This window comes from Erinaceus europaeus, chromosome 20 (assembly GCF_950295315.1).
Source record: "Erinaceus europaeus chromosome 20, mEriEur2.1, whole genome shotgun sequence".
NCBI lineage: Eukaryota > Metazoa > Chordata > Mammalia > Eulipotyphla > Erinaceidae > Erinaceus > Erinaceus europaeus.
The window spans coordinates 13,294,807-13,318,904 of record NC_080181.1 but is presented as its reverse complement, the minus strand read 5'-3'; the positions used below and the strand labels follow the sequence as shown (position 1 = coordinate 13,318,904).

The 24,098-nt window shown below is 37.8% G+C and overlaps 1 protein-coding gene across 1 annotated transcript in view; it reads left to right on the top strand.

The window, feature by feature from the left end:
* ARHGEF12 (Rho guanine nucleotide exchange factor 12) overlaps positions 1-24,098 on the top strand; it is a 151,763-nt gene that overhangs the window by 70,290 nt on the left and 57,375 nt on the right. Inside the window, exons 3-11 of the mRNA XM_060179899.1 lie at positions 956-979; positions 3,405-3,490; positions 5,808-5,864; positions 15,308-15,406; positions 16,257-16,306; positions 18,477-18,534; positions 20,980-21,161; positions 22,774-22,851; positions 23,043-23,162. Of these exons, the coding sequence (XP_060035882.1) occupies positions 956-979; positions 3,405-3,490; positions 5,808-5,864; positions 15,308-15,406; positions 16,257-16,306; positions 18,477-18,534; positions 20,980-21,161; positions 22,774-22,851; positions 23,043-23,162 (754 nt within the window). The remainder of the gene's footprint in view (positions 1-955; positions 980-3,404; positions 3,491-5,807; positions 5,865-15,307; positions 15,407-16,256; positions 16,307-18,476; positions 18,535-20,979; positions 21,162-22,773; positions 22,852-23,042; positions 23,163-24,098) is intronic.

The following is a 24,098-nucleotide window of genomic DNA, read 5'->3' as shown; positions in this document are numbered from 1 at the left end:
AGGGTAGGTCCATTTCTAGCCTTCTGAGAGTTCTCCAGCCTGCTCTCCATAGGGGTTGGACTAAATTACATTCCCACCAGCAGTGCAGGAGGGTTCCTTTGTCCCTACAACCTCTCCAGCATTTGTTGCTGCTACCTTTCCTGATGTATGACATTCTCATAGGAGTGAAGTGGTGTCTCATTGTTGCCTTTATTTGCATTTCTCTGACAATCAATGACTTGGAGTATTTTTTCTTATGGTTGTCGGCTTTTTGGATCTCTTCTATGGGAGAATATTCTGTTCATATCATCTCTTCCTATTTTTGGATGGGGTCATTTGTTTTCTTGTTGCTGAGTTTGACAAGCTCTTTATATATTTTGGTTATTAGCCTCTTGTTTGATGTAGGGCATGTAAAGATCTCCCATTCTGTGGGAGGTCTCTTTGTTTGGGTGGTGGTTTCTTTTGCTGTGCAGAAGCCTTTTAATTTGATGTAGTCCTATTGGTTTATTTTTGTTGTAGTCTTCTTCGTAATTGGATTTGTACCATTGAAGATACCTTTAAACTTTATATGGAAAAGAGTTCTGCCAACATTTTCCTCTAAGTATTTGATAGTTTCTGGTCTGACATCCAAGTCCTTGATCCTTGGAATTTCTGCTTTTGTGTTTGGTGAAATATAGTGGGTTCAATTTCATTGTTCTACACGTTTCAACCCTTTTTTTCCAACATCATTTGTTGAAGAGAATCCCCGTCCCCTGGGCACCTTTGTCAAAGATTAGATGCCCATAGGTATGAGGGCAGTAGTTAAGATTTCTAAAATGTAATATTCAACTTCATCCATACCTGCTTGTTGAATCGTGCCTTGGTCAAGTTGGCATGTAAATTTATCTCTTACTCTTTTTTTTTTTTTCACAGGATAGATAGATAAATGAACAGCTATCTTACAAGGAAAATAACTACTATTCTTTTTTTGTTTTAGGTTTCCCCTCAAAAAACCTATAAGGTACGTTGTTTGCTTATACTTTATACACAGGCTAAATTTTAACTATATGAATTCCTTCACAATTATCATGTTTTTTTAATTGTGGTTTGTAAAAATGTGATCTTAAGTAGTTTAAATTTCAAAATGTTTTACAGATTTAAAATATAACAGGTGTTGCATATTTTTCCTGGAAGAGCTGTATTTTGCTAACATTTTCATTGTTTTTAATATAAGCATTTAAAAAATTTGTTCAAACTGATTTTAAGGTCACTCTTGATGAAGACATTTAATTTTAGTCTATTGTGATTGTTTTCAGTTGTGAGTAGCTCAGGGCATGTAAATGTATTGCTTATGTTTTATGTTTTATCATTTGGATGACTGCTGTTAGTTCATGAACATGGACAAACTAGATCAATCTTCACTTTAAGACAATAATAGAAAAAATCCAAAAGGTTCAGCTATGTCTGTAACTCTGTTTATTAATTCTCCAGGACTACCTACATGCCTGTTTCTAAGTATTTTTTTGTTTAACATCTCCTCAGCTTAAGTATGTCAGGAATACTTAAAAGTATAGCTAATGTGTTATTCCTAATCTATAATTCTTTTTTCATTGTTATTTTATATAGTTACATATATATATATATTTATTTTTTTTTTGCTAACAGAGAGAGCACCAGAGCATCGCTCTGGCACATGTGATGCTGGACATTGAACCTAGGACCTCATGCTTTCAGGTTCTATGCTTTATCCACTATGCCACCTTCCAGATCACTATTATTAACAGTTTTTTAAATATTTATTTCCCCTTTTGTTGCCTTTTTTTATTGTTGTTGTTATTGATGTTGTCGTTGTTAGATAGGACAGAGAGAAATGGAGAGAGGAGGGAAAGACAGAGGGGGGAGAGAAAGACAGACACCTGCAGACCTGTTTCACCGCCTGTGAAGCTACTCCCCTGCAGGTAAGGAGCCGGGGGCTCAAACTGGGATCCTCACTCTGGTCCTTGCGCTTCATGCCATGTGCACTTAACCTACTGCGCTATCTCCTGACTCCCTATTAGCAATTTTTTAAGGAATATATTTTTAAAATTTTATTTATTTATTTATTTATTTATTTTCCCTTTTGTTGCCCTTAATGTTTTATTGTTATTGTAGCTATTATTTTTGTCAGATAGGACAGAGAGAAATGGAGAAAGGAGGAGAATTCAGAGAGGGGGAGAGAAAGATAGACACCTACAGACCTGCTTCACTGTAAAGCGATTCCCCTGCAGGTGGGGAGCTGGGGGCTCGAACCGGGATCCTTATGCCCGTGCTTGTGCTTTGCGCCACATGCGCTTAACCCGCTGCGCTACCACCCAACTCCCAGGAATATTTTTTAAAAGTACTTTATCTGTTTCATTTTAATGAGAGAAGTAAAAATGGAAACATACACACAGAGAGGGAAACCAGGATACTGCTCAGCTCTGCCTTATAGTGGTGCTAGGGATTGAGCCTGGCACCCCAGAGCCTCAGGCTTAAGAGTTTTTTGCATAACCACTTTGCTATCAACCCAATCCTTATTACCCTTTTTAATGACAGCAAACCCAGGTTAGCACTGCTACTTCTGCATTCCCATTAGAATTCTATATATTGTAGTTATGGTTTTATTTACCACCCAGCCATTATTTGATCAGTATAATTTACTTAGACATACTTTAAAAAAATGTGCTTTTAAAAATATCTAGTGCTTTCTGGTGTTGACTAAGTCTTCTGTGACTAGAAATAAAGCCAAGCTGTACGTGAAGCTTGCCTCAGACGATGCTTTTTAACTGTCTTCCTTCATGCTTAATCTTCACAGCAATTAAAAAGCTTTGGGCTGGGAGTCGGGCAGTAGTGCAACGGGTTACGTGCAGGTGGTACAAAGTGCAAGGACAGGCATAAGGATCCTGGTTCCAGCCCCAGGCTCCCCACCTGCAGGGGAGTCGCTTTACAAGCGGTGAAGCAGGTCTGCAGGTGTCTGTCTTTCTCTCCCCCTTTTTGTCTCCCCTCCTCTCTTCATTCCTCTCTGTCCTATCCAACAGCGATGACATCAATAACAACAATAATAACTACAGCAATAAAACAACAAGGGCAACAAAAGGGAATAAATAAATATTTGGGGGCTTAAAAACAAATATATTTTTTTAAAGTTTTGGGCTTAGTACATGTAGGGTTGGGGAATGTGCTTAATTATTTTTAGACACTTTCTTTGTCTGCGAAATGGTAATAATAGTGGTTAATTTGTGGAGGACACTAAAATAATTGGAGTAGAATATAAGAATTTTATAATTTAAGAATAAAATACATCTAATATTGATTACTGAGTATTAATTTGATTTTTTGGATTTTTCTTTGTAAAGGACACTTGGAATTTTTAGACTAATCTTTCTATTTTCTTGTAGTAAATATTTGATTGTTTTGGTTTAATTTAGACATGGAAGTATTTTGAATCGAGAGTCACCAACAGACAAGAAGCAGAAAGTTGAGCGCAGTTCATCACATGATTTTGACCCCACAGGTAAACTGTTGTTCGTTTTTCCAAAAAGTATTGATAACAGTGCTACATAGCTCCGTGAACTACCTAGGGGGTGACTATTTCTTATGTTCAGGACTCACCCTCCTCTCCAGTGATGTCATAGAAACCTTTGCATTCGTCCTGAATGTGGATCCCTCTATGGGAGTGTTGTTGCAGAGCGTATTGTTTCAGAATGTTAATAGGGATAATAGGAGCTTTGGGGCATAGTGGAAGATCCTGTCAGACCTAGGGCTTTATTCTGACCACAGTATGGACAGTAGTGTGGCGCACATTCAGAACTATAACTGCTACATGTTTCTGTAGTCATTTAGAAGTTCAGATGTGGGGAGGCTGGGTGGCGATGCACCCTGTTAATTGCACAAGGTCCTACATAAAGACCTGGGTTCAAACCCATGCTTCCCACCTGCAGTAGGGACGTTTCACAGATGGTGAAGCAGGTCTGCAGACATCTACCTTTCTCCCTTCCTTACCCCTCCTCTCCTCTCAATCTCTCTCTATCCTATCCAGTAAAAATCGCAGGGGCTGGGGGAGGATGGGAGGAGATGGCCGCTAGGAGCAGTGGATTTGTAGTGCCAGCACTGAGCCTCAGTGATAACCCTAAAGACAAAAAAATAAAAAATTCAGCTGTAATGATGGTAATTTGATCATTCTGATTCTTTAAATTTTGTTTGTTGGTTAGAGACAGCCAGAAATTGAGAAGTGAGGGGAGATAGAGAGAGAGAGACACCTGCAGCCCTGCTTCACCACCTGCAAAGCTTTCCCTCTGCAGGTTGGGACCGGAGGCTCAAACCCGGGTCCTTGAGCACTGTAACGTGCGCTTAGCCAGGTGCGCCACCACCCAGCCCCATGATGATAATTGGGAGTGTTAAGTAAAATACAACTTCAGAATGAATGCTGGTCTCATGTAGAGGATGAAAATGAGTAGAAATCATTTTTCTCCAGTCAAAAAGTATTCTAAATTCAGAGAGCTGCCATTTGACAACAGTAGTGTTGATCTCTTCAAGTTTTCACAGCAATGATTTTTTTACTCTGTCAAATCTACACAAACTGTAGGTTTGGATTTTCTTTTTTTTTTGGAGTTTTTTTTAAATCTTTTAAAAAATTTTTTATTTAAGATAGGATTAATTAACAAAACCATAGGGTAGGAGGGATACAATTCCCACCACCCAATCTCCATTTCCCACCCCCTCCCCTGATAGTTTTTCCATTCTCTATCCCTCTGGGAGCATGGACCCAGGGTCATTGTGGGTTGCAGAAGGTAGAAGGTCTGGCTTCTGTAATTGCTTCCCCGCTGAACATGGGCGTTGACTGGTCGGTCCATACTCCTAGTCTGCCTCTCTCTTTCCCTAGTAGGGTGGGTCTCTGGGGAAGCAAGGTTTGGATTTTCTTCATGTAAACTCAGTCAGTACTTATAAATATTGCATAAATTTGCTTTTGTCATTTAAAACTGGTATGTATTCTTTACACACGTTATTTTGTTAGTTTTATGTTTCTGTGCCAAAAAATAAATACTAAGATCTGATGCATAAATGTAATGTATGTATTTTTACATGTTTTACTATCAAATAATTTTTAATAGGTAAGTATATGTTTTACTTAATATTTTTACATATTTTTAATATGAACTGTTACCTAAACATATTTTAAATATTATCTAATAAAGGGAAAACTAGGAAGTAAATAGTTACTAACTTACCTTCATCTTGGGTAGTAGGTAAAACTAAAATCTGTTACATACCTCAAAGGCTTTCTTGGTGGGAATATGTAATTTATAACTTCTGGGTGTCTCTTAAGAGGTAATTCTTTATTTCTGATAGGGAATTTGGATGTCAGGGGCCTCTGAGATTCTCATTGATAAGACTAGTTATTGTTTCGCTAATGAGGGTGGTAGGTTCCAGTCCTGTGTTTGTAAAAGTATTCTAGTCTTGTTAGATAGATTTACTCTGTATTGTTCATCTGTGATGTGCCCACCTCCAAGGACAGATTTAGCAAAGTGGAATGTACAGCTTGGACTGCTTCTGTTGACACTACAACTGTTCCATGATATATTTTGTAGACTGTTCATGTGTTGTTTTGGTGGGACATGTTTTTATTGCGCTGTCTTTTCTTCAGTAAATCTTTAAAATATGTCATTATCTGTGCTGTTTGTGACTGGTCTAAATGCTATCACCTGTGATGTTCATACTTCATGTTTGCACGATTTAACTTGATCATGATTCATTCTCTCCCCCGTGACTTCCCCCTTACATTGGTCTCCATATTTTCTATATCTCTCTCCTTTTCTCCCGCTCTTGTGCAGATAGCTCCTCCAAGAAGACAAAGTCTAGTTCAGAGGAGAGTAGATCCGAGATATATGGTAAGCTAATGTAGCCAACTCAGCCTTGCACCTTTGGAGCTTGCTTCATGCTGTTCATTTCATTTTATTTAATTTTAAATAACTACACCCTTATGTCTGCTCTGCATGGCGTGATCTATTGCAGGGAAAGGGAGCCTGGGGTTTTAATGTGGCTGTGTTTTAATGTGGAAGCTCAAGTTTGATAGAAACTAACATATAAGAGCAAGGATAGGTCATATTACCCATTTATCTGTCACCTTGTTTATGTTAAGAACATGATTCTCTCTGAATTCTTGACATCATCTTACCATGTCCTGTTTGTAGAGTTTGGTTTGTATAGAACTTCATCAGTGTTAACGATCCTTTTCTTTAAATATGGTACTGATATAATTGAGTTATATTAGCAATTCTCTGAAATCTTTGTTTTTTTAAGATTTAGTTTATTAATATATGAGGGGGGAGTATATCAGAGTATCACACTGGCATATGTGATGCTGGGAATTGAACTCAGGACCTCATGCTTTTAGGTGCAGTGTTGTAACCACTCTGCCACCTCCCAGGCCACTTATTTTTGTTTCTTGATTTTTTTCAATTCCTCATCCTCTGGAAATGCCATTCTCATATATATAATCTACCCATAGTAGCAAGAATACCCATGCTTGCCTGCCTCCTCCCTCCCTCCCTCCCTCCCTCCCTCCCTCCCTCCCTCCCTCCCTCCCTCCTCCTTCCTTCCTTCCTTCCTTCCTTCCTTCCTTCCTTCCTTCCTTCCTTCCTTCCTTCCTTCCTTCTGGACTGTCACTATTTATGGGACTCAGTCCCTTCATAAGGACTCCATCATTCCCTGTGGTGTCCCCCACTTTGTGATAGAGGTTGGGGGCATGAGGGGAAGAGTTTGTATTGACAGACACACGCAGCACTGTTCTACCACTTGAGAAGCTTCCCCACTGCAGGTTCAGGACCAAGAGCTTGAGCCATTTGCATGGCAATACGTGCACTTTACTGAGTACACTACCGCTCAGCCCCTCCAAAGTCATTTTTCTTTGTAGTTTGAAGAATTTGTCCATGCTTTTTGTAAGTTTTTCTCTGGCTTATTCTGAATGGAAAAATTTTAAAATGGCATCCTTTAAAAATAATCTTACCAAAAACAGGTTTAACCTGAGTGGTCACCTTTTACAATAAATGATTGAAACACTAATATTTACAGACTGTAACCTGTCTCCTATTTTTGTGAAGTTCATACATACTTTCCCTTGCATAGTTATACCTACCCTCTTACCTTATTTTAGCATCCAATTAGTTCTTTGAGAAAATTGACAGAGAAGAACGTCCAGAACCAAGACTTTTAATCTCTGAAACACTAGTTTGTTGTTTCTTTTTTAAAAGATACCTAATTTAGTCAAATTCTGCCTCAGAAGAAAGCCAAGTCTTTTCCTATAGATTCAGAATATCCAATGGAAATTTCCTCAGTTGCTCATTTCCTGGCTTGCTATATGTGGAAGGAAATTACATATGAAATTCCCCTCTCTCTATGCAGAGCCAGGGAATGAACCTAGGACTTTAAGTATGTGAGATGTCACTGCAGAGCAGCCTCCCTAGGCCAGTTTATTTCTGAGAGGGAAAGAGAAGGGAAGCTCTTTGTCTTTTTTTTTTTTTTTTGCCTCCAGGGTTATCGCTGGGGCTCGGTGCCTGCACTATGAATCCACCGCTCCTGGAGGCCATTTTTTCCATTTTGTTGCCCTTGTTAACGCTTGTTGTAGTTATTGGTATTGTCATAGCTGTTGTTGTTGTTGGATAGGACAGAGAGGAGGGGAAGACAGAGGAGGAGAGAAAAATAGACACCTGCAGACCTGCTTCACTGCTTGAGAAGCGACTCCCTGCAAATGGGGAGCCGGGGGCTCGAACCAGCCCTGGGCTCTTTGGCTTTTAAGATATTTTACCAATAATGTCTCTGGCCCAGAGTTTTAGAAATGTGTTTTAGTAATTTGGTTCTAGGCCAGTTAATGCTTCTCTGTTAGTCAGATGCACTGAATCCCTTCATTGGGTGTTTGTGACAAGTGCTTTTTCTGTGTAGTTAACCATTTTACAGTAGTGGGGCAGGAAATCAGTAAGTATTACGCTTTATGACATGTCAGGCTTATGCTTCTATTTAATACAAGGAAAGAGAAAAATAAGAAACCAAATTTATACTTTTTCCCATTCAAAAGTGTATGCCTCCTCCTAAAGTAACAAATAGCTTCCGAAGTTTTCTAGACTTTCTGTTCTATAAAAAGAGCTTCCTGTGGCTTATTCTTTCCTTAGGAATGTGAACTGTCTTTAAAGCTCCACTCTTTTCTAGTAGCATCTGCTATGTTGTGTATTCTCTCCCCCCCCCCCCATTTCCCCAGATCTCTGGTATGTATGCAAAAGCTTGTTGTTTACTTTGGATGAGAACGAACAATTTATTAATCCATGACTAGAAAAATTATGCTAATATTTTCCTTCCCAGTGATAGCAATATTAGCACTAGTTCAGACATGCCATTGACCTGGTCTAATGGAAACATTTTAAGTGGTAATGGGAAAATAAGGTGTGGCTTTGTGGCCTTCTCTGTGTTTGTTTTTTGAGAGCCCTCAAAATACCTTTTTTGGAGAGAACTGTGCTGTGAGTTCTCAAAAAGCACTTAATAGAGGGATGGGTTGCTCAGAAGAGAATTAAATTATCATGATAACTTAAATCTCTTGACATTACACATATTTTATCACTTGTGTGAATAGACTTTGTGTAGTTAGCATGGGTTAATAAGAATCCCCAGGGATTCAAGAGGAGCTTGGAAATAATGAAATATGACTGAGTATTTCAACATCAGAGCAGTTGATGGCATGCTGAAATAAGCCATGACTTTTTGTAGTTGCATTTGTCTGCTGGGGCTGTTATAACACATGCCTCAGACCGAGTTATTTGCACAACAAAATTTTTCTTTTAGTTTTGTAGGCTTCAACTGTGAGGTCAGGATGCCAGCCTGCTGGGGGTTTGGGAGAGCACTCTTCCTGAAATGCCTTCTTGCATTTGTCTATGATCTTCTCTAATTGCATGTGTGTGTAAAGAGAAAGACAGAATCTCTGACATTAGAGGGCCCCTCTCATGACCTTACCTAACCCTAATTACCTCTAAGGCCCATCTGCAAACACTGTCACACTGAGTGAGGAACAGACATAAGAATACTAGGAAGACACAAACATTCCAACCACAACAGAAGTGAACTGTTAGTACTTGAAATGTTCTCACCTGGTTAAAAAAGTCTTACCTTTTTCTTATTCAGGCTTTTGATATCTACAGAAAGAAAAGTTCCACTAGTTTTTATTCTATTTCTTTCAACCTTGCAAAGAATATTATTAGGAAATATCTATGTCCTCATAGATCTTATACTTTCAACCTCTTATAAATAACACAGCACAAAACAGCGAGGTAAACCATAATATCCTCCTACTTGAAAAATCAGTGAGCTTAAAAAAAACTTATTAGTGAGAGAGGGAGGGAGAACCAGAGTGCCTCTCAGATTTGTGATGCCAAAGATGGAACTCAGAACCTCATGGTTGAGAGGTCTTGGCCCTCATTTGTGAACTTTTTCTCCTGGATCTCATCTGTGAACATTTTCCTCTAAACCATCAGATAGTACTGGATGCCTTTATTTTAGTTTTGGTATTACAACAGTCTAGCTCTTTTCTGTTTGTAGTTTTACCATGATTGCTTTTTCCCCCTGTAATTGTTGGCAGGACCTGATCATGTCCCTGCTACTTCTTGTTTCAGTTTTGTATTTTTGTCTGTTTGCTGACTATTTTCATTCTAATTCAGAATCATAGGTTGGAAATTTAGAATTATTTGTTGTGGTAAATCATTCTTCCCCTTGATTTCCTTTTTTTTTTTTTTTTTCCAGTAACATTTGGCTATTCTCCCATTTTTATAGTCTCATTTTAAAGGATTTTTTCCCCCCACCAGGGTTGTTACTGGGGTGTGCTGATTGCACAATGAATCAGTAGCTCCTGGTGGCCATTTTTTCCTCTTCTTTCCCCCCCCCCTTCTATTTTTATTTGATAGGACAGAGAGAAATTGAGAAAGGGCAGGGAGAAAGAATAGGGGAAAGAAAGACACCTGAAGACTTGCCTTACCACTCATAGACTTTCCTCCCTTCAGATGTGGAGTAGGTGCTCGAACTTGGGTCCACCTGGCTCCTTAATGTTATTTTTGACTTCCCGCTGCCCTCTGTAACCAGCTGTTGGGCAGTATCCATTACTCTACCACACCACTATCATCTCATATTACTTGGCTCTACTCATACTGCTTTGTTCATTTCATTAGCCTTTTGTAGACTCATAGCTTTATTTTACTTTGGCTTGACGTTACTCATTTCCTTTCTCCTATTTTACTATAGCCTATCATATAAGGATTACTAAGGAAAAGATTTGATCATTCACTTGCTAGAAAAGTACAAAAAAGTGGTCCGGGGAGGTGGCGCAGTGATAAAGCTTTGAAGTGATAAAGCATGAGGTCCAGAGTTCGATCCCCAGCAGCACATGTGCCATAGTGATGTCTGGTTCTATCTCCTCCTGTCTTTCTCATTAATAAATAAATAAAATCTTTAAAAAAAGGAAAAGTACAAATAAGTATTAATATAGTCCACAGTTTGTTTTCATTTGATTACCATACTCTACTTCTGTATACCAAAAGTACCAAATTCTCAAAATGTTCATTCTTTGTTATATCTTTCCCATTATTTTGAATAGCTTACTTCCTATAATCCCTTGGATTGTTGGAATCATCCCTGTCCTAAAGGATACAGTTCAGATATCTCGAGACGCTCCTGTACTTTCGTTGTCTGCACTTTGATATCCTGTTCTGTATCTAGGCATTTATATTTACATTGCTTTGCATGATGTCTGACACATTGGAGTTTTGAGTGAGAGATTGTTGAGATTGGGGTGAAGATACTTTAAAGAGAAGAAGTAGTAGAGAAAAGTAGTAGAATAAAATCTTATAGTAATTTGTTTGAAAATATTCTAAGATAGAAAAGTGTAACTTAGAAAAGAAAAGATGTGTTTAAAAAAGAAAAAAGATGTATTACTTCAACTGATAATAGTGTAAAAGAATGAAAGCAGTGTACCTTGTAACTTAAGATTCTTCTTGTTGGCAACATTGTGCGTTTAGAATCACGAAGCTTCTTAACCACAGGATTATCTGAGGTCTTACTCATAAAACATGTATGTCTGGCAGCAGTTTAAAAATGAGCTGTTTTTATGAGGTTCCACATGGCCTTTTTCCACACCCTTCCCTGAAGCTAATTCTTAAGAGGTGAGACTTAGAGAAGTTTGGTCATGTAATAATAAAATGAAAGGTAAAGAAAGACCAGTGTGCTTTCACTAAAGTAAACGCAGTGTATGGAAGGTGTAGTGTATTACCTTGATGTATTTAACACTCTCTCTCCACAAATACAGCTTCCTTAGTCCTATAGTTGCTGTTTTCCCCAGGAGAATAGTATATGGGACTTGAAAGTATGTTCTTGGGAGTTGGGCGGCAGCGCAGCAGGTTAAGTGCAGGTTGCACAAAGTGTAAGGACTGGCATAAGGATCCCGGTTTGAGTCCCCGGCTCCCCACCTGCAGGTGAAGCAGCTCTGCAGGTGTCTATCTTTCTCTCCCCCCTCTGTCTTCCCCTCCTCTCTCCATTTCTCTGTGTCCTATCAACAACGATGACAACAATAATTACAACAACAATAAAACAACAAGGACAACAAAAGGGAATAAATACATATTTAAAAAATAAAAAAGAACATATGTTCTTGCCTTTTCAGAATAGAATTTCTCCATGGCCCAAAGCAAAAACTTCCAAAGGTCCTCCCTACCCCCCACTTTCAAAATACAATCTTTGGTAGTTACCTTTGGCATAGGAAATAATCTTTTTTTAATTTAAGAAAGGTGACATTAACAAAACCATAGGATAGGAGGGGTACAACTCCACACACTTCCCACCACCCGATCTCCGTATCCCATCCCCTCCCCTGCTAGCTTTCCCATTCTCTATCCCTCTGGAAATAGTCTTTTAAGCATTGGGTTTGAATCACTTTGTTATAACGGGAAAAAAAAAAAGAGAATAGTATTTATAAACATTTGACAGAACATCTTTATTTCAGTGACCGTATGAAGTATGATATCCATTCTCAACTTTCCAATGAAATATGACCTTTAAAAGGCAGGAAACAGGTTATTTGTAACTAGAGGAGTTATTTTAAGGTGGCTAAGACTCCTTTATATATTTAGGTTAAAATTTATATAGAGCAGTTTAGTCCCCTTGTACAGTATTTTTGTGCTTTGAATAATTTTCAGGGTTATGATTCTATGTTTTCTTAAAATGTGATTGATGGTGATATTTAAAAAATTTCCTTTCTGTAAAATTAAATTTGAATTCACTTAGTAACTATTCATTAAGTACCTGCTATATGGCAGTAACTATGCCAGGAAATAGGGTTATGAAGATAACTGGGCTATCTCCATTCTGGAGTTGATAGTGTAGTATAATAGATAATTCTAGTACATTTGGTATGTGCAGTAACAGAAGTATACACTTATTTCCCAATAGTCCTTGTGCACTAGGGAATATGGGTGGTGAATGAGCCTTCGAGTAGCACCGAGAACAATGAAAGTGGAGGATTACTATGACTCAGTTTTAAGGAAGTTTCAACCTCATCATTATCTTACTTGTTGAACATTCTCTTTGCTTGTATTCATACAAGTGCTTGGATACGGCTCCTATTAAAGCGATTATGTGACTTACAAAGATTTATTTTGTTTATTACACATGAAGAGATTTCACATGAGGCAGAGAGGAAAGAGAAGCCATAGCACCACTATGGCTCATGGGGTCCAGGGGGCATCGAGCCAGGAGCCTCAGACTTTGAAAGTTCGATGCTCTACCACTTGAGTTACTCAGTCTGTGCCACTTACAAAAAGCTCTTAATCAAAGATGAGCACACCTGTGTGGTAATTATAATTAATATTCTTCATAGTAGATATTAAAAGATTTAGCAAAATTAAAATGGTAGTATATGTTTGTTAATACCAGGAAAGAAAAATAATGGAAAGCATTTTTTGATGAATGAAACTTGAAAATCACTATTTCAGAGTCCACTTTCATCTTGATCTTTTTTGTAGCATACAGAACTGATTCTTAACTCGACATTGCCATTGATCCGTACATGCTTCTCTGTTGTCTTCTCTGCAAAGACTTTTGAGTTCTTTATCAAGACTTTTGGTCATTTTTCAACACATAAGGCCAGCTGTGGTGAGCAAGTGGCTGGGTATACATATGCTCAGCACTAGAGCAAAGGACCTGCGTGCCTGAGGACCCCACTCTGATCCCCAGCATCGCACATGCCAGAGCTGAGAGGTGCTTTGGTCACACGTGCATGCGCTCATGATCTCTCTCGTTAATCTAGCAATTTATAAAGTTAAGTTTAAAAAAGGTTGAAATCTGATGGATTGTGGGAGTGGTGAACTTATGAATTTGAATACTATTTAATATTTAATAGTCTAGCATTAACAAGTGACAGTTTTTTTTAATGTTGAAAATGAACTTTCTTGAGCTGTAGTGTGCGTAAGATGTACTTTTAAAGAAAATATCTTTTCTTCTTATTTTGAACGGACACGTAGAAGTTGAGAGGGAAGAGGGGAGTAGAAAGGGAGAGAGAGAGACACACACCTGTGGACCTGCTTCACTGCTTGTGAAGTCTGCCTCCTGCAGGTGGGGAGCGGGGGTTTGAACCCCGATCTTTGCGCTGTGATGTTTGTGCACCTCAACCAGATGTACCTCTACCCAGCCCCTCAGATGCACTTGTTTACTGTGTATAGAGTTGAGTGAATTTAACTAATGAATATACCCATGTAACCATTACTTTAATCAGGGTGTAGACCATGTCCCATCACCCCTTTATGTTCCTTCAGGGATGTTTTGCAGTCATTCTTACTTCTCCATTCCTCCCTATAGCTAAGCAGCCACCAATCCGCTTGTCACCATAGTTCACTTTTGCGTGTCCATTGAAATCCTAGTATGTATGCTCTCTTCTGCCTGTTTTCTTTTGGATGTTTTTTGTGATTCATCCATATTTACTTTGAATAGTTGCAATTTTGTTTCTTTCTCTACTGAACTGTCTTCCATTGTAATGGATATACCACACATAATGATGGCCTTTTGAGTTTCTAATTTGGGGCTCATGTAAACAAAACTGCTATGCACATTTGCACGCCAGTCATTAGGTGTACATAAATTTTATTTCTTGTGGGAGTGAAATCGTGGGGTCATATATAAATGTATGCTTCCCTGTATAGGAACTTTCCAAGGTGTTTCTATTGTTTACTCTCTACCAGCTATGTATAGGAAAGTTCCCATGGCTTCAAGTGCTATCCACCCCTGGTATTAGCAGCCAGCCACTTTATTTTTAGCCATCCCAGTTAGTGTGTATGCCAGCATCGCATTGTGATTTGATTTTGCGTTTTCCTGATGACTACAGATAGGGAGATCTTTGCATGTACTTACTGGTAGTTGGTTTATCTTTGTGATTTGTTTATTCAAGCCTTTAGTCCATTTTAAAATGTATCTCCCTTTATTGTTATAGAGTTGATTGTTTTTGTTGTTTAATGTAATCTGGATACAAGTCCTTTGTATTGCAAATTTTTCCTCCCAGTCTGTGGCTTGCTCTTTCATTTTCTCATCTGCATTTTTAGAAGCCCTTTAATTTACCTGTTTTTTCATTCTGGGTTCCATTTATTCCAATTTTCCATGTGCAATAGAATCACTTGTGCCATTTTACTAGCAGTAAGAAATACCTAAGTGTACATGCTTTTCCACACATTTGAATTTACTTGAAAAAAATCTTTATTTTGAAGTTTACTTTTCTAATCATCGTTTTACTTGTGTTATTTTACATACTAATTTTTTGGTAAAACACTTAGATTTACTGAAGTTGGAAATATATATTAGATCTTTGGCTAACACAAAGTTTAGTCTCTTCAGCTGATTTGGGTTAAACAGCTCTGGGTACTAATCAGGATCTGTCATGGGACACTCCTGTTCTTTTGGTTGTGGTCCTTCCTCTCACTTTGCCTTTACAATTTTCTTTTTTTTTTTTTTAACGAAGAAAAATTCTTCAGTAGTAATCAGGTAAGTATATGAGTGAATTGGTTGAGCTCAAAGGACCTTCCTTTGCCTTACCTAATTTTTTCTGCTTTCTCTTTGTTTTTTGAGCCAGAGTCCTCTGTCTGTTGTGGCCATTGGGCTTCCCGGCACTGCGGGGTGTGGGCATAATGTTCTTACTCTATGTATGGGTTTCACGTACTGCCGTATGTTTCTCTAAATAGTATGCTGTCCATTACTAACATGTTATATTCCCCCCATCCTGTGTTTCCTCTTCTCTCTTTACCCCCCCCATGACTCTTTACAGGTCTTGTTCAGCGTTGTGTGATCATCCAGAAGGATGACAATGGATTTGGGCTGACGGTCAGTGGAGACAATCCAGTCTTCGTACAGTCTGTGAAAGAAGGCAAGGCATTTTTCAACAGTCAACAGTCTTGTCACTTAGGAACAGAGCAAGAATAGGCAAAACTTAAATAATGTCTGTTTCCAGAGTAAATGCACATAGATTGCATGTCCTATGGCCTATTTTGCCAGATTTGCCTTTGATTATATAATTACAGGCCAGCATTTTCCCAGTCGGTCTTCTTTTTTTCCCCCTTGTTACCAGGGTTTCTTTGCACAAAGTCTACTTTTCCAGGTAGAAAGACATAGATAGAAATAGAGACATGTAGAGCAAGATAATGCAGCACCAAAGCTTCATTCATGTGGTTAGGACTGGGCACAAACTTGGGCAGTACCAACCTGTGACTGAGCAAGTGCACTGTGCAGATACACTGTCGCCTTCCCCACCAGTTGATTTTCTTTGTAGTTTATAGAGAGGAAACTGTTGTTAATTCTTTTAGAAATTGTGTGACTCCTTGGCAGTGATACTTTCTGTATCACCTATAGAAGTTTGTGAATTGTCATTTCTTTATAGCACCAGAGGTATTTTTGTAGAGACAGATTAAAGAGATGCTAAAAACAAAACAAAACAAACACCCATTCTTTTCCCCAAAACAACACTAATATCTTCAGTAGATTGCATACTTTATGATGGGTGCTGTAGTTGAGTTTGGTGGCTTTTTATCTCCAGTTTACAGGTGATAATAAGGCTGAGAACTAAAGAAGCAAAATCACTTTTAGGTCACACAACTAGAGAGTGGCACAGGCAGGATTTGAGCTTAAACCTGATATTCTAACTTTGCTTAATTACTTTGCTACACTGCCTTTCAAGATTATCAGTGTGTTGCCTTTTAAGTAATTAATTTCTCTTATAGATGGAGCAGCCATGCGGGCTGGAGTACAAACAGGTGACCGAATCATTAAGGTAAGTAAAGTACCAGTATGATATTTATGGTAGAATTAAAAAACAGCGTGTATTAATTTTATTTTGAGTTTTTTTTTAACTTGGGTTATTATAGAAAGTAGCAGTTCTCTATTATGTGTTACCTATAAATATTATTCTAACCATTACAAAATTAACAATACTTTTACTGAAGTGCTTCCATTTGTATTTGAATAAGTGAAGTCATATATTTTTGGACAGGAGAGTAACACATCTTATTTTATTATTTATTTATTTATTGCCTCCAGGGCCATCGCTGGGACTCAGTGCCCGCACCACAAATCCACTGATCCTGGAGGCCACCTTTCTTCCCCTTTTTTTGCCTTTTGTTGTTTCATCGTTGTTGTGGTTATTATTATTATAGTTGTCATTGATGTCGTTGCTGGATAGGACAGAGAGAAATGGAGAGAGGAGGGGAAGACAGAGGCAGGGAGAGAAAGATAGACACCTGCAGACCTGCTTCACCGACTGTGAAGCGACTCCCCTACAGGTGGGAAGCCGAGGGCTCAAACTGGGATCCTTAGCGCCAGTCGGTGCGCTTTGCGCCACCTGCACTTAACCCGCTGCACTACCGCCCAACTTCCAGCGCGCGCGCGTGCGCGCGCGCGCGCACACACACACACACACACACACACACACACACACACACACACACACACACACACACACGATCATTTCTCTCATTTAATCTGCTAGCAGGAAATTGTCATCAAAATGTACCTATAGACCTGAGGTGAATATATTGCTGTTTACCAAACTAATTATTCTTCTAAGTTAACTGTAAGAACAGTGTAAAAAAGAGCTGAAGAAAAATGTACATGGGCACACAGGAGGTAGGGTAATGTGGCTTAATTTAAAGCTTTTGACTTACCTAGATGTAGACCTATTAGTAGAACACAATAGTGTTCAGAAACAGGCCTTGAATTCTGATCAGGAGCAGGAGAATGGATTAGTCTGTAATTACTGTTGGGATAATCAGCTGATTTGATTAGTTAAAATCAAATCACTGTGCAGGAAAGGGCATGTTGAACATATTTAAAACAGTGCACTGGAAAAAATATTTGAAACATATCACAGAATCTGGTCTACTTAATTGTGACGACCACTTTAAAGTACTAAGAATAAATAATCTAATAGAGCAGCAAGGTAAGAATTTTACCTCACAGCTCCCCAAAGTAGTTAGAATAAATAATATATTAATAAGGATATATTCAGCCTCACTCCTAAGAAATGGAAATTAAAATGAGGTGACAGTATATTTGGTTGTTGGGAAATTTTAAGACTTTCTGATATACACTTGACATAGATTGAGTATGGTCAAGTGACTACTATGTACTTTAATAAAGTAGACTTTTGATCAGTGATTTTATTTTCAGGGACTTATTACATAAAATGGATGTCTTGAAAATAATTTGAATGTGGATAAAATGATGGCTAGAGACATAAATGCGTATTTTATCACAGCTTTTGAAAAGTGACATTTTTTGTAATTATATTAAACTATACATAGTACAGCAAAAACAAAAGTATGTTTATTTGCAGAAAAAAGGCAAGTATAGTGTAGTTTATAGTGGCTAGACATTGTGGTTAATGGTGATTATCTTGAGAGTGTGACAAGCATACTTTCACTTCGACTTTATACAATGATATATTTAAACTTATAAAAGATGAGTATTACTTTCAGCAGAAGAGAACTATTAATGTCAGATGCATGTTAGATATTTTTACTTTAGTTTGTTAGGTTTAATGGAAGACTTTGGATAATATATCTTACAGTTAACCTGTATAAAAATAACTTTTCTTTGTAAATATTAGGTCATGATTGTAAAAATAAAAGTAAATTGTCATTGTAAATTTCCATAGTTGTTTATCTTTTTTTCAATATTCATTTTATTTTACTGAGAAGGATAGGGTTGAGAGAAAGAAAGAAGCACTGCTCAGCTCTGGCTTATTACATTGTAATTGGTCATATATGTATATATAATGACTTCTTTTTTAAAAAAAAATTATTTTCATTTTTGTTGTCCTTATATAATGACTTTTTAAATATTTATTTATTTCTTTATTTACTTTTATATAATGACTTCTAAAATGAATTTATTCATTACCTCAGTAGAATTTACCCAGCATGCACTATTTTACTTTCTTGTAGGTGAATGGAACTCTGGTGACTCATTCAAACCACTTGGAGGTGGTGAAACTAATCAAATGTAGGTGAAGTTGTCCTCAGTTTAACTGTTTTCTGAAGCACTTAAGGATCAACAAGTTTTCTTTAATAAATCAGGCAATAAGTACATTAGGCTTTGTGGACCCTATATATGGCTGGATTCTTCATTGTTGCAACTGCCTAGACATTTTTGTGTTAAGAATTTTCACATCAGACTTTGTTTTCTCCAAGGGCAGCAAACTCAAAGTGAAAGGCTAAATGCAACCAAAAGATTATTTTGACAAATACATTTTTAGTGAGTGGCTGTGCTTCACTAAAAATGTCTGATGTGAAAATTCTTAACTTACTGATAGGTGTTTTCAATTACATTTATATCTATTATTTATAATACCTGGGTCATTGCCAGTTATATTGAAAGCTTACACTTGAAAGAATGAATGCATGAGTCACCTAAAAGGGAAGTGATTGAGAAATCAGACACAGTTGCTTGGGTAAAGTAAAATGGAATGTAAAAAAAAAAAATCCTTTGGCACAATCACTTTTCTTTAGACTAATGAACAATTAAACAATTCACAGTAGTGATTTCCTTTTGGAAATGTCCAGGTTTATGATCTTCTGCAGCAGACTGTTGTATAGTAGACTTACAAATAAGTGACAGTTGTTTATGGCCAAGCTGAAATACTCCTGTTTCATTGATCCTTCATATTTTTATTGAGTAGACAGCTTTAGAATAAATTCAGTGAACTCAATTCCTTCTTGATCTTATGCTTTAGTAAAGCAACCCATGAATTCTTACACTGTTTCAACTTAACCCCTATATATGAAATAGTTACTTTGGTCATAGTTTTTTTTTTTTTTTTTTTGCCTCCAGGGTTATGGCTGAGGCTCGGTGCCCACACTAAGAATCCACTGCTCCTGTGGCCATTTTTGTTGTTGGCTGCTGTCACTGTTGTTGGATAGAACAGAGAGAAATTGAGAAAGGAGGGGGGTGGGGAGAAAGAAAGACACCTGCAGACCTGCTTCACCGCCATCAAAGTGACCCCCCCCCCCCCCCCCCGCAGGTGGGGAGCTGGGGGCTCAAACTGGTATCTTTGCACTGGTCCTTGAACTTCATGCTATGTGTGCTTAACCCAGTGCTCTACTGCTTGGCCCCCTTCATCATAGTTTTGAACTTTAGTGCATTTAAAAAAGGAATTTGATGATTAAAATTAGATCCCTGCATTTGAATAAATATAGAACTGATTACCTATTTTAGGAGATTGTAACTTACAAAATTTGTCTTGCATAAATGTAATTTATGGTGATAAATATATACCTATGACTAACTTTTGCAGATTATAGAAGATTATTTCCTTAGCCTTTTGGGTTAATTATTTTATTTTTACTATAATTTTACTTAAAGTAAACTCTAGGATTATAGCAATAGATTGCTTATCCAATAGTGAGAACAAAAGTAAAATCATAATGTAAGCATAAAACACTCTGAAGTATTCCAGATATAAAATTGAAACCCCTAAAGCTCACTTATCTAGAAAGGTCATTTATTTGGAAAATACTTTCTTTTGGATGCTGAATAAATAATGTCTGTTGTTCATCTTTCTGGTTGTAGTTAGTTTTGATTTCTCTAGTTTTTTTTCTCCTCTGTAATATTCTTAGTGAATTTTCTGCCCTCCAATTAGAAAGAAAAAATATAAAAGTACTAATTTTTGTTTTTTTTTTCCTAGTCTGTGTAGGATCCTTTTATTTTAGTTATCTTATAAAGTGTATTTAAAATGGCATCATGATAATCGGGAAATTAGTTAAACCCTCCTCTTAAATACAGTTTTTAAAAAATTTACATTTAAGAAACTACTTGAACATAACCATTAATAGATGGCTCTACTTTAAAATTCTCGTTCTTTCAATTAAAGTTTCTTTCTTATAGTTTCCTTTAAAGTAATACCTGATTTTATTATTTTTTTGGCCACCAAGGTTATCACTGGGGCTCTGTGCCTGTACTACTACGAATGCACTGCTCCTGGAGCCTGGAGGACATTTTTTTCCTTATTTATTTATTTATTTGTTCCATTTTACTTGATAGTACAGAGTGAAATTGAAGTGGGGGGGGAAGAGAGAGGGAAGAGAGCGATAGTGAAAGACAAGAGGCCTCCAGACCTGCTTCACCACTTCTAAAGTGTTCCTCCTGCATGTGGGAAGCAGGAGCTCAGACCCGGGGTGCTTGCACTTAGAAATCTATGTTCTTAACAGGGTAGACGACCTAATATTTGATCTTAGAACTATAAATTTGCTATCTGAAAATAACATTGATACTTTTCAATTTTTAGGGGAGTCATTACAGAGAAATAACAAATTGGGTCTTTTTCCTGTGGAAAATGGTTAGCATATGATGAAGGTTTCTCATATAAGTGGACTTCTTAGAATGCACACATTACACAGAGAAGTGCCGTAGGACATTTTTTGATGATGTTATCTCTCTCTCTTTCTCTAGCTGGCTCCTATGTAGCTCTCACTGTTCAGGGACGCCCACCTGGGTCGCCCCAGTTTCCACTTGCGGACTCTGAAGTAGAGTCATCCGTCACTGGACATATGTCTCCGATCATGACATCATCCCCGCATTCACCTGGAGCAGCAGGGAATATGGAGAGAATTACCAGTCCTGTGCTCATGGGGGTAAGAGTTGGGCAGCTTTGGAAATGTTTAGTAGTGCCTACTCTTTATATTAATAGTCTTAAATATTGAACTGATAAATTTTATCACTTTGAACAGTAATTGCCTTCTGTAAAACTTAGCTAATTTGAAATGATACAACTGATTTGCTCCAGCAATATTAAGTACCTGCCATATGCATGTTGTGCCACCCACTAAAATATAATCAAGGTGAGGTCAACATAGTTATATTCAAATCTTAGCCTTACCTGTGTTAGAGTGTATTTATTCATTCATTCATGAGAAAGATAGGAATGAGAGAAAGAACCAAATGCCACTCTGGTACATGTGCTGCTAGGGATTGAACTCAGGACCTCATGGTTGAAAATCCAGTGCTTTATCCACTGTGCCACATACCAGATCACAAGAGGACAGGTTTTTAAAACCTTTGTTTATTGTGGGGTCCCCAGTGCCTGAATATAGTTTTGTACACAGTAGGTACTTTATTGTTTGAGAATGAGTCAAGACCATACAATTTACAATAATACAGAGGCAGAATGTGGACACTATGAGGGGAAAAATTAAGTTGTATGAGGATTCTAAGACCAGAGAAAGCACACCCAGTTTTGGTAAGGAAGGACTTCATGGGAGACTATTTAACTGAATTTTGAAAAGGTGGTAATGGGAGGAAGGCAGCCCAGACACAGGAAGTAGATAAACAGAGGTAAAGAACCAAGACAACACTGAGCAGTTTTGGAAATTAGCCTGGACTCTTGTTTTGCTGGGGCCTATTGAGGATGGATATTGTAGATGGGTGTGAAAAAGCAAGACTATTACAAAAAATCACAACTGCCAGATTAATTTACATGTAATTAGGTAGTAAAAATCCATTACTTTGTTTTAAAGACCCATGCCTGCGTGCGAACGTGTGTGTGTGTGTGTGTGTGTGTGTGTGTGTGTGTGTGTGTGTGTGTGGCGGGGGAGGGGTTAGGGGGAGAGGGAGAGAGAGGAACAGAATACCAGAGCATCACTCTGGCACAGGTGATGCCAGTGATAGATAGAACTTGAGACCTTGTACTTAGTGGATCATCACTTAATACACTGTACTATCTTCTGGGCTTCTTGCTCAAAAACTGTTTGTTTTAAGCTAGAGAAAATATGATATGGCAGGAATTTAGGAAGACTAACCTGTATGTTACCTAATTGTGTAACAAGGAGTGAGAACGGTAATAGATGAGTTAGGAAGCTATCTCCATGTTTATAGTAGGAAGTACTGGGGATCTGGGCCATTCCTGGGAATTGACAGTAAAGCTCCAGAGAAGGGAAGGCACATTGCATCGTGTTCTTTTATACTCCAGGCAGCTGCAGCTCTCCAGCTAATATCAGCATTGAGTACTTTTTTCTCATAAAAGTGGAATAGAAGGACTGAAAATTCCCTGTAACCTTTCATGCTTTAAAATGTCATGTCTAAAAAGCCTGTTCGCATAACTACTGAAAATAAAGAGAATCTTACTAGGGATTGAAAATTAAAGGTGAAGCATAACATTATACGTCTTGTTTTCACTGTTTGTTTTAGCTTCACTTTCCCTGTATTGGTTCTTTTTTTTTTTTTCTTTTATCTTTTATCTTTTTCTAGGAGGAAAACAATGTGGTTCATAACCAGAAAGTAGATATTCTGAGAAAAATGTTGCAGAAAGAGCAGGAACGGCTACAGGTACTAAATCAGAAAGGGGGCTGCTTACAGGCCAGAAAAACGTGAGTCGGCAGACTGAATTGATATCTCTCGTAATCATAATCGGCAATATTGTAATCAAAACCCTCAGACATTTTATCTATTAAGAATGAACTTTTTCTGTCTTCTTGACATAAGATATTAATTCTCAAAATATTTTTATAACTTTTCAGTCATTGCAGGAAGATTACAACCGAACACCTACCCAAAGATTGCTAAAAGAGATCCGAGAGGCCAAGAAACACATTCCTCAGCTGCAAGAGCAGTTATCCAAAGCCACAGGCTCTGCTCAGGTAGCATCACTATTCAAAGTGCTACCCAAGTTTTTGCAGGAGCATTTTCTTCTGGGAATGTGTCAAGAGAATGTTGCAATTGCCTTTTTTTTTTTTTTTTTTAAGTTTTTTTCCCCCCTAGCATAGACCAGCAGGATATCCTGTATAGGATGTTAAATAATTATCTAAGAGAAATGTAGGCTTTTGATTGCTTGCTCATGATATTGTGTTTCTTTGTTTCGTAATAATTTTTAGAAGAATTGAGTGATTTTCTTTTGGTGTAATAGGCTACTAAAATGTATGTGGATACACATATTTACATTTTGAGACTGAATCTGCACTTATGAAATACAGTGTCAGGGGCTGGGTGGTAGAACGGCGGGTTAAGTGCATGTGGCGCAAAACACTAGGACTGGCGTATGGGTCCTGGTTTGAGCCCCTGGCTCCTCACCTGCAGGGGAGTCGCTTCACAGGTGGTGAAGCAGGTCTGCACATGTCTATATTTCTCTCCCCCCTTTCTGTCTTCCCTTCCTCTCTCAATTTCTCTCTGTCCTATCCAATAACAATGGCAACAATAATAGTAACTATAGCGCCAATGAACAACAAGGGCAACAAAAGGGAAAAAATGGCCTCCAGGAGCAGTGGATTCGTAGTGCAGGCACCCAGCGCCAGCAATAACCCTGGGGGCAAAAAAAAAAAAAAATACAAAGTCAGAGTAAATGGGTTAGCAAGATTAAATAAATTATTTGAGGTTATGGAGCTCAAAGAATTGAAATTCAGCTTAATGCACTCAGAACACATTTATACTCTTATAATCTGTTTTAATAAAAATTGTCAGTAAGAAAATGTGCTAGACAGGTATAAGTTACGGAGATAATGATCATAGTAAAATAAGTTTAGCATTTATATGCCAACCAGATTTATATTATGAAACCTTCAGATTTGGACTATCAAAAA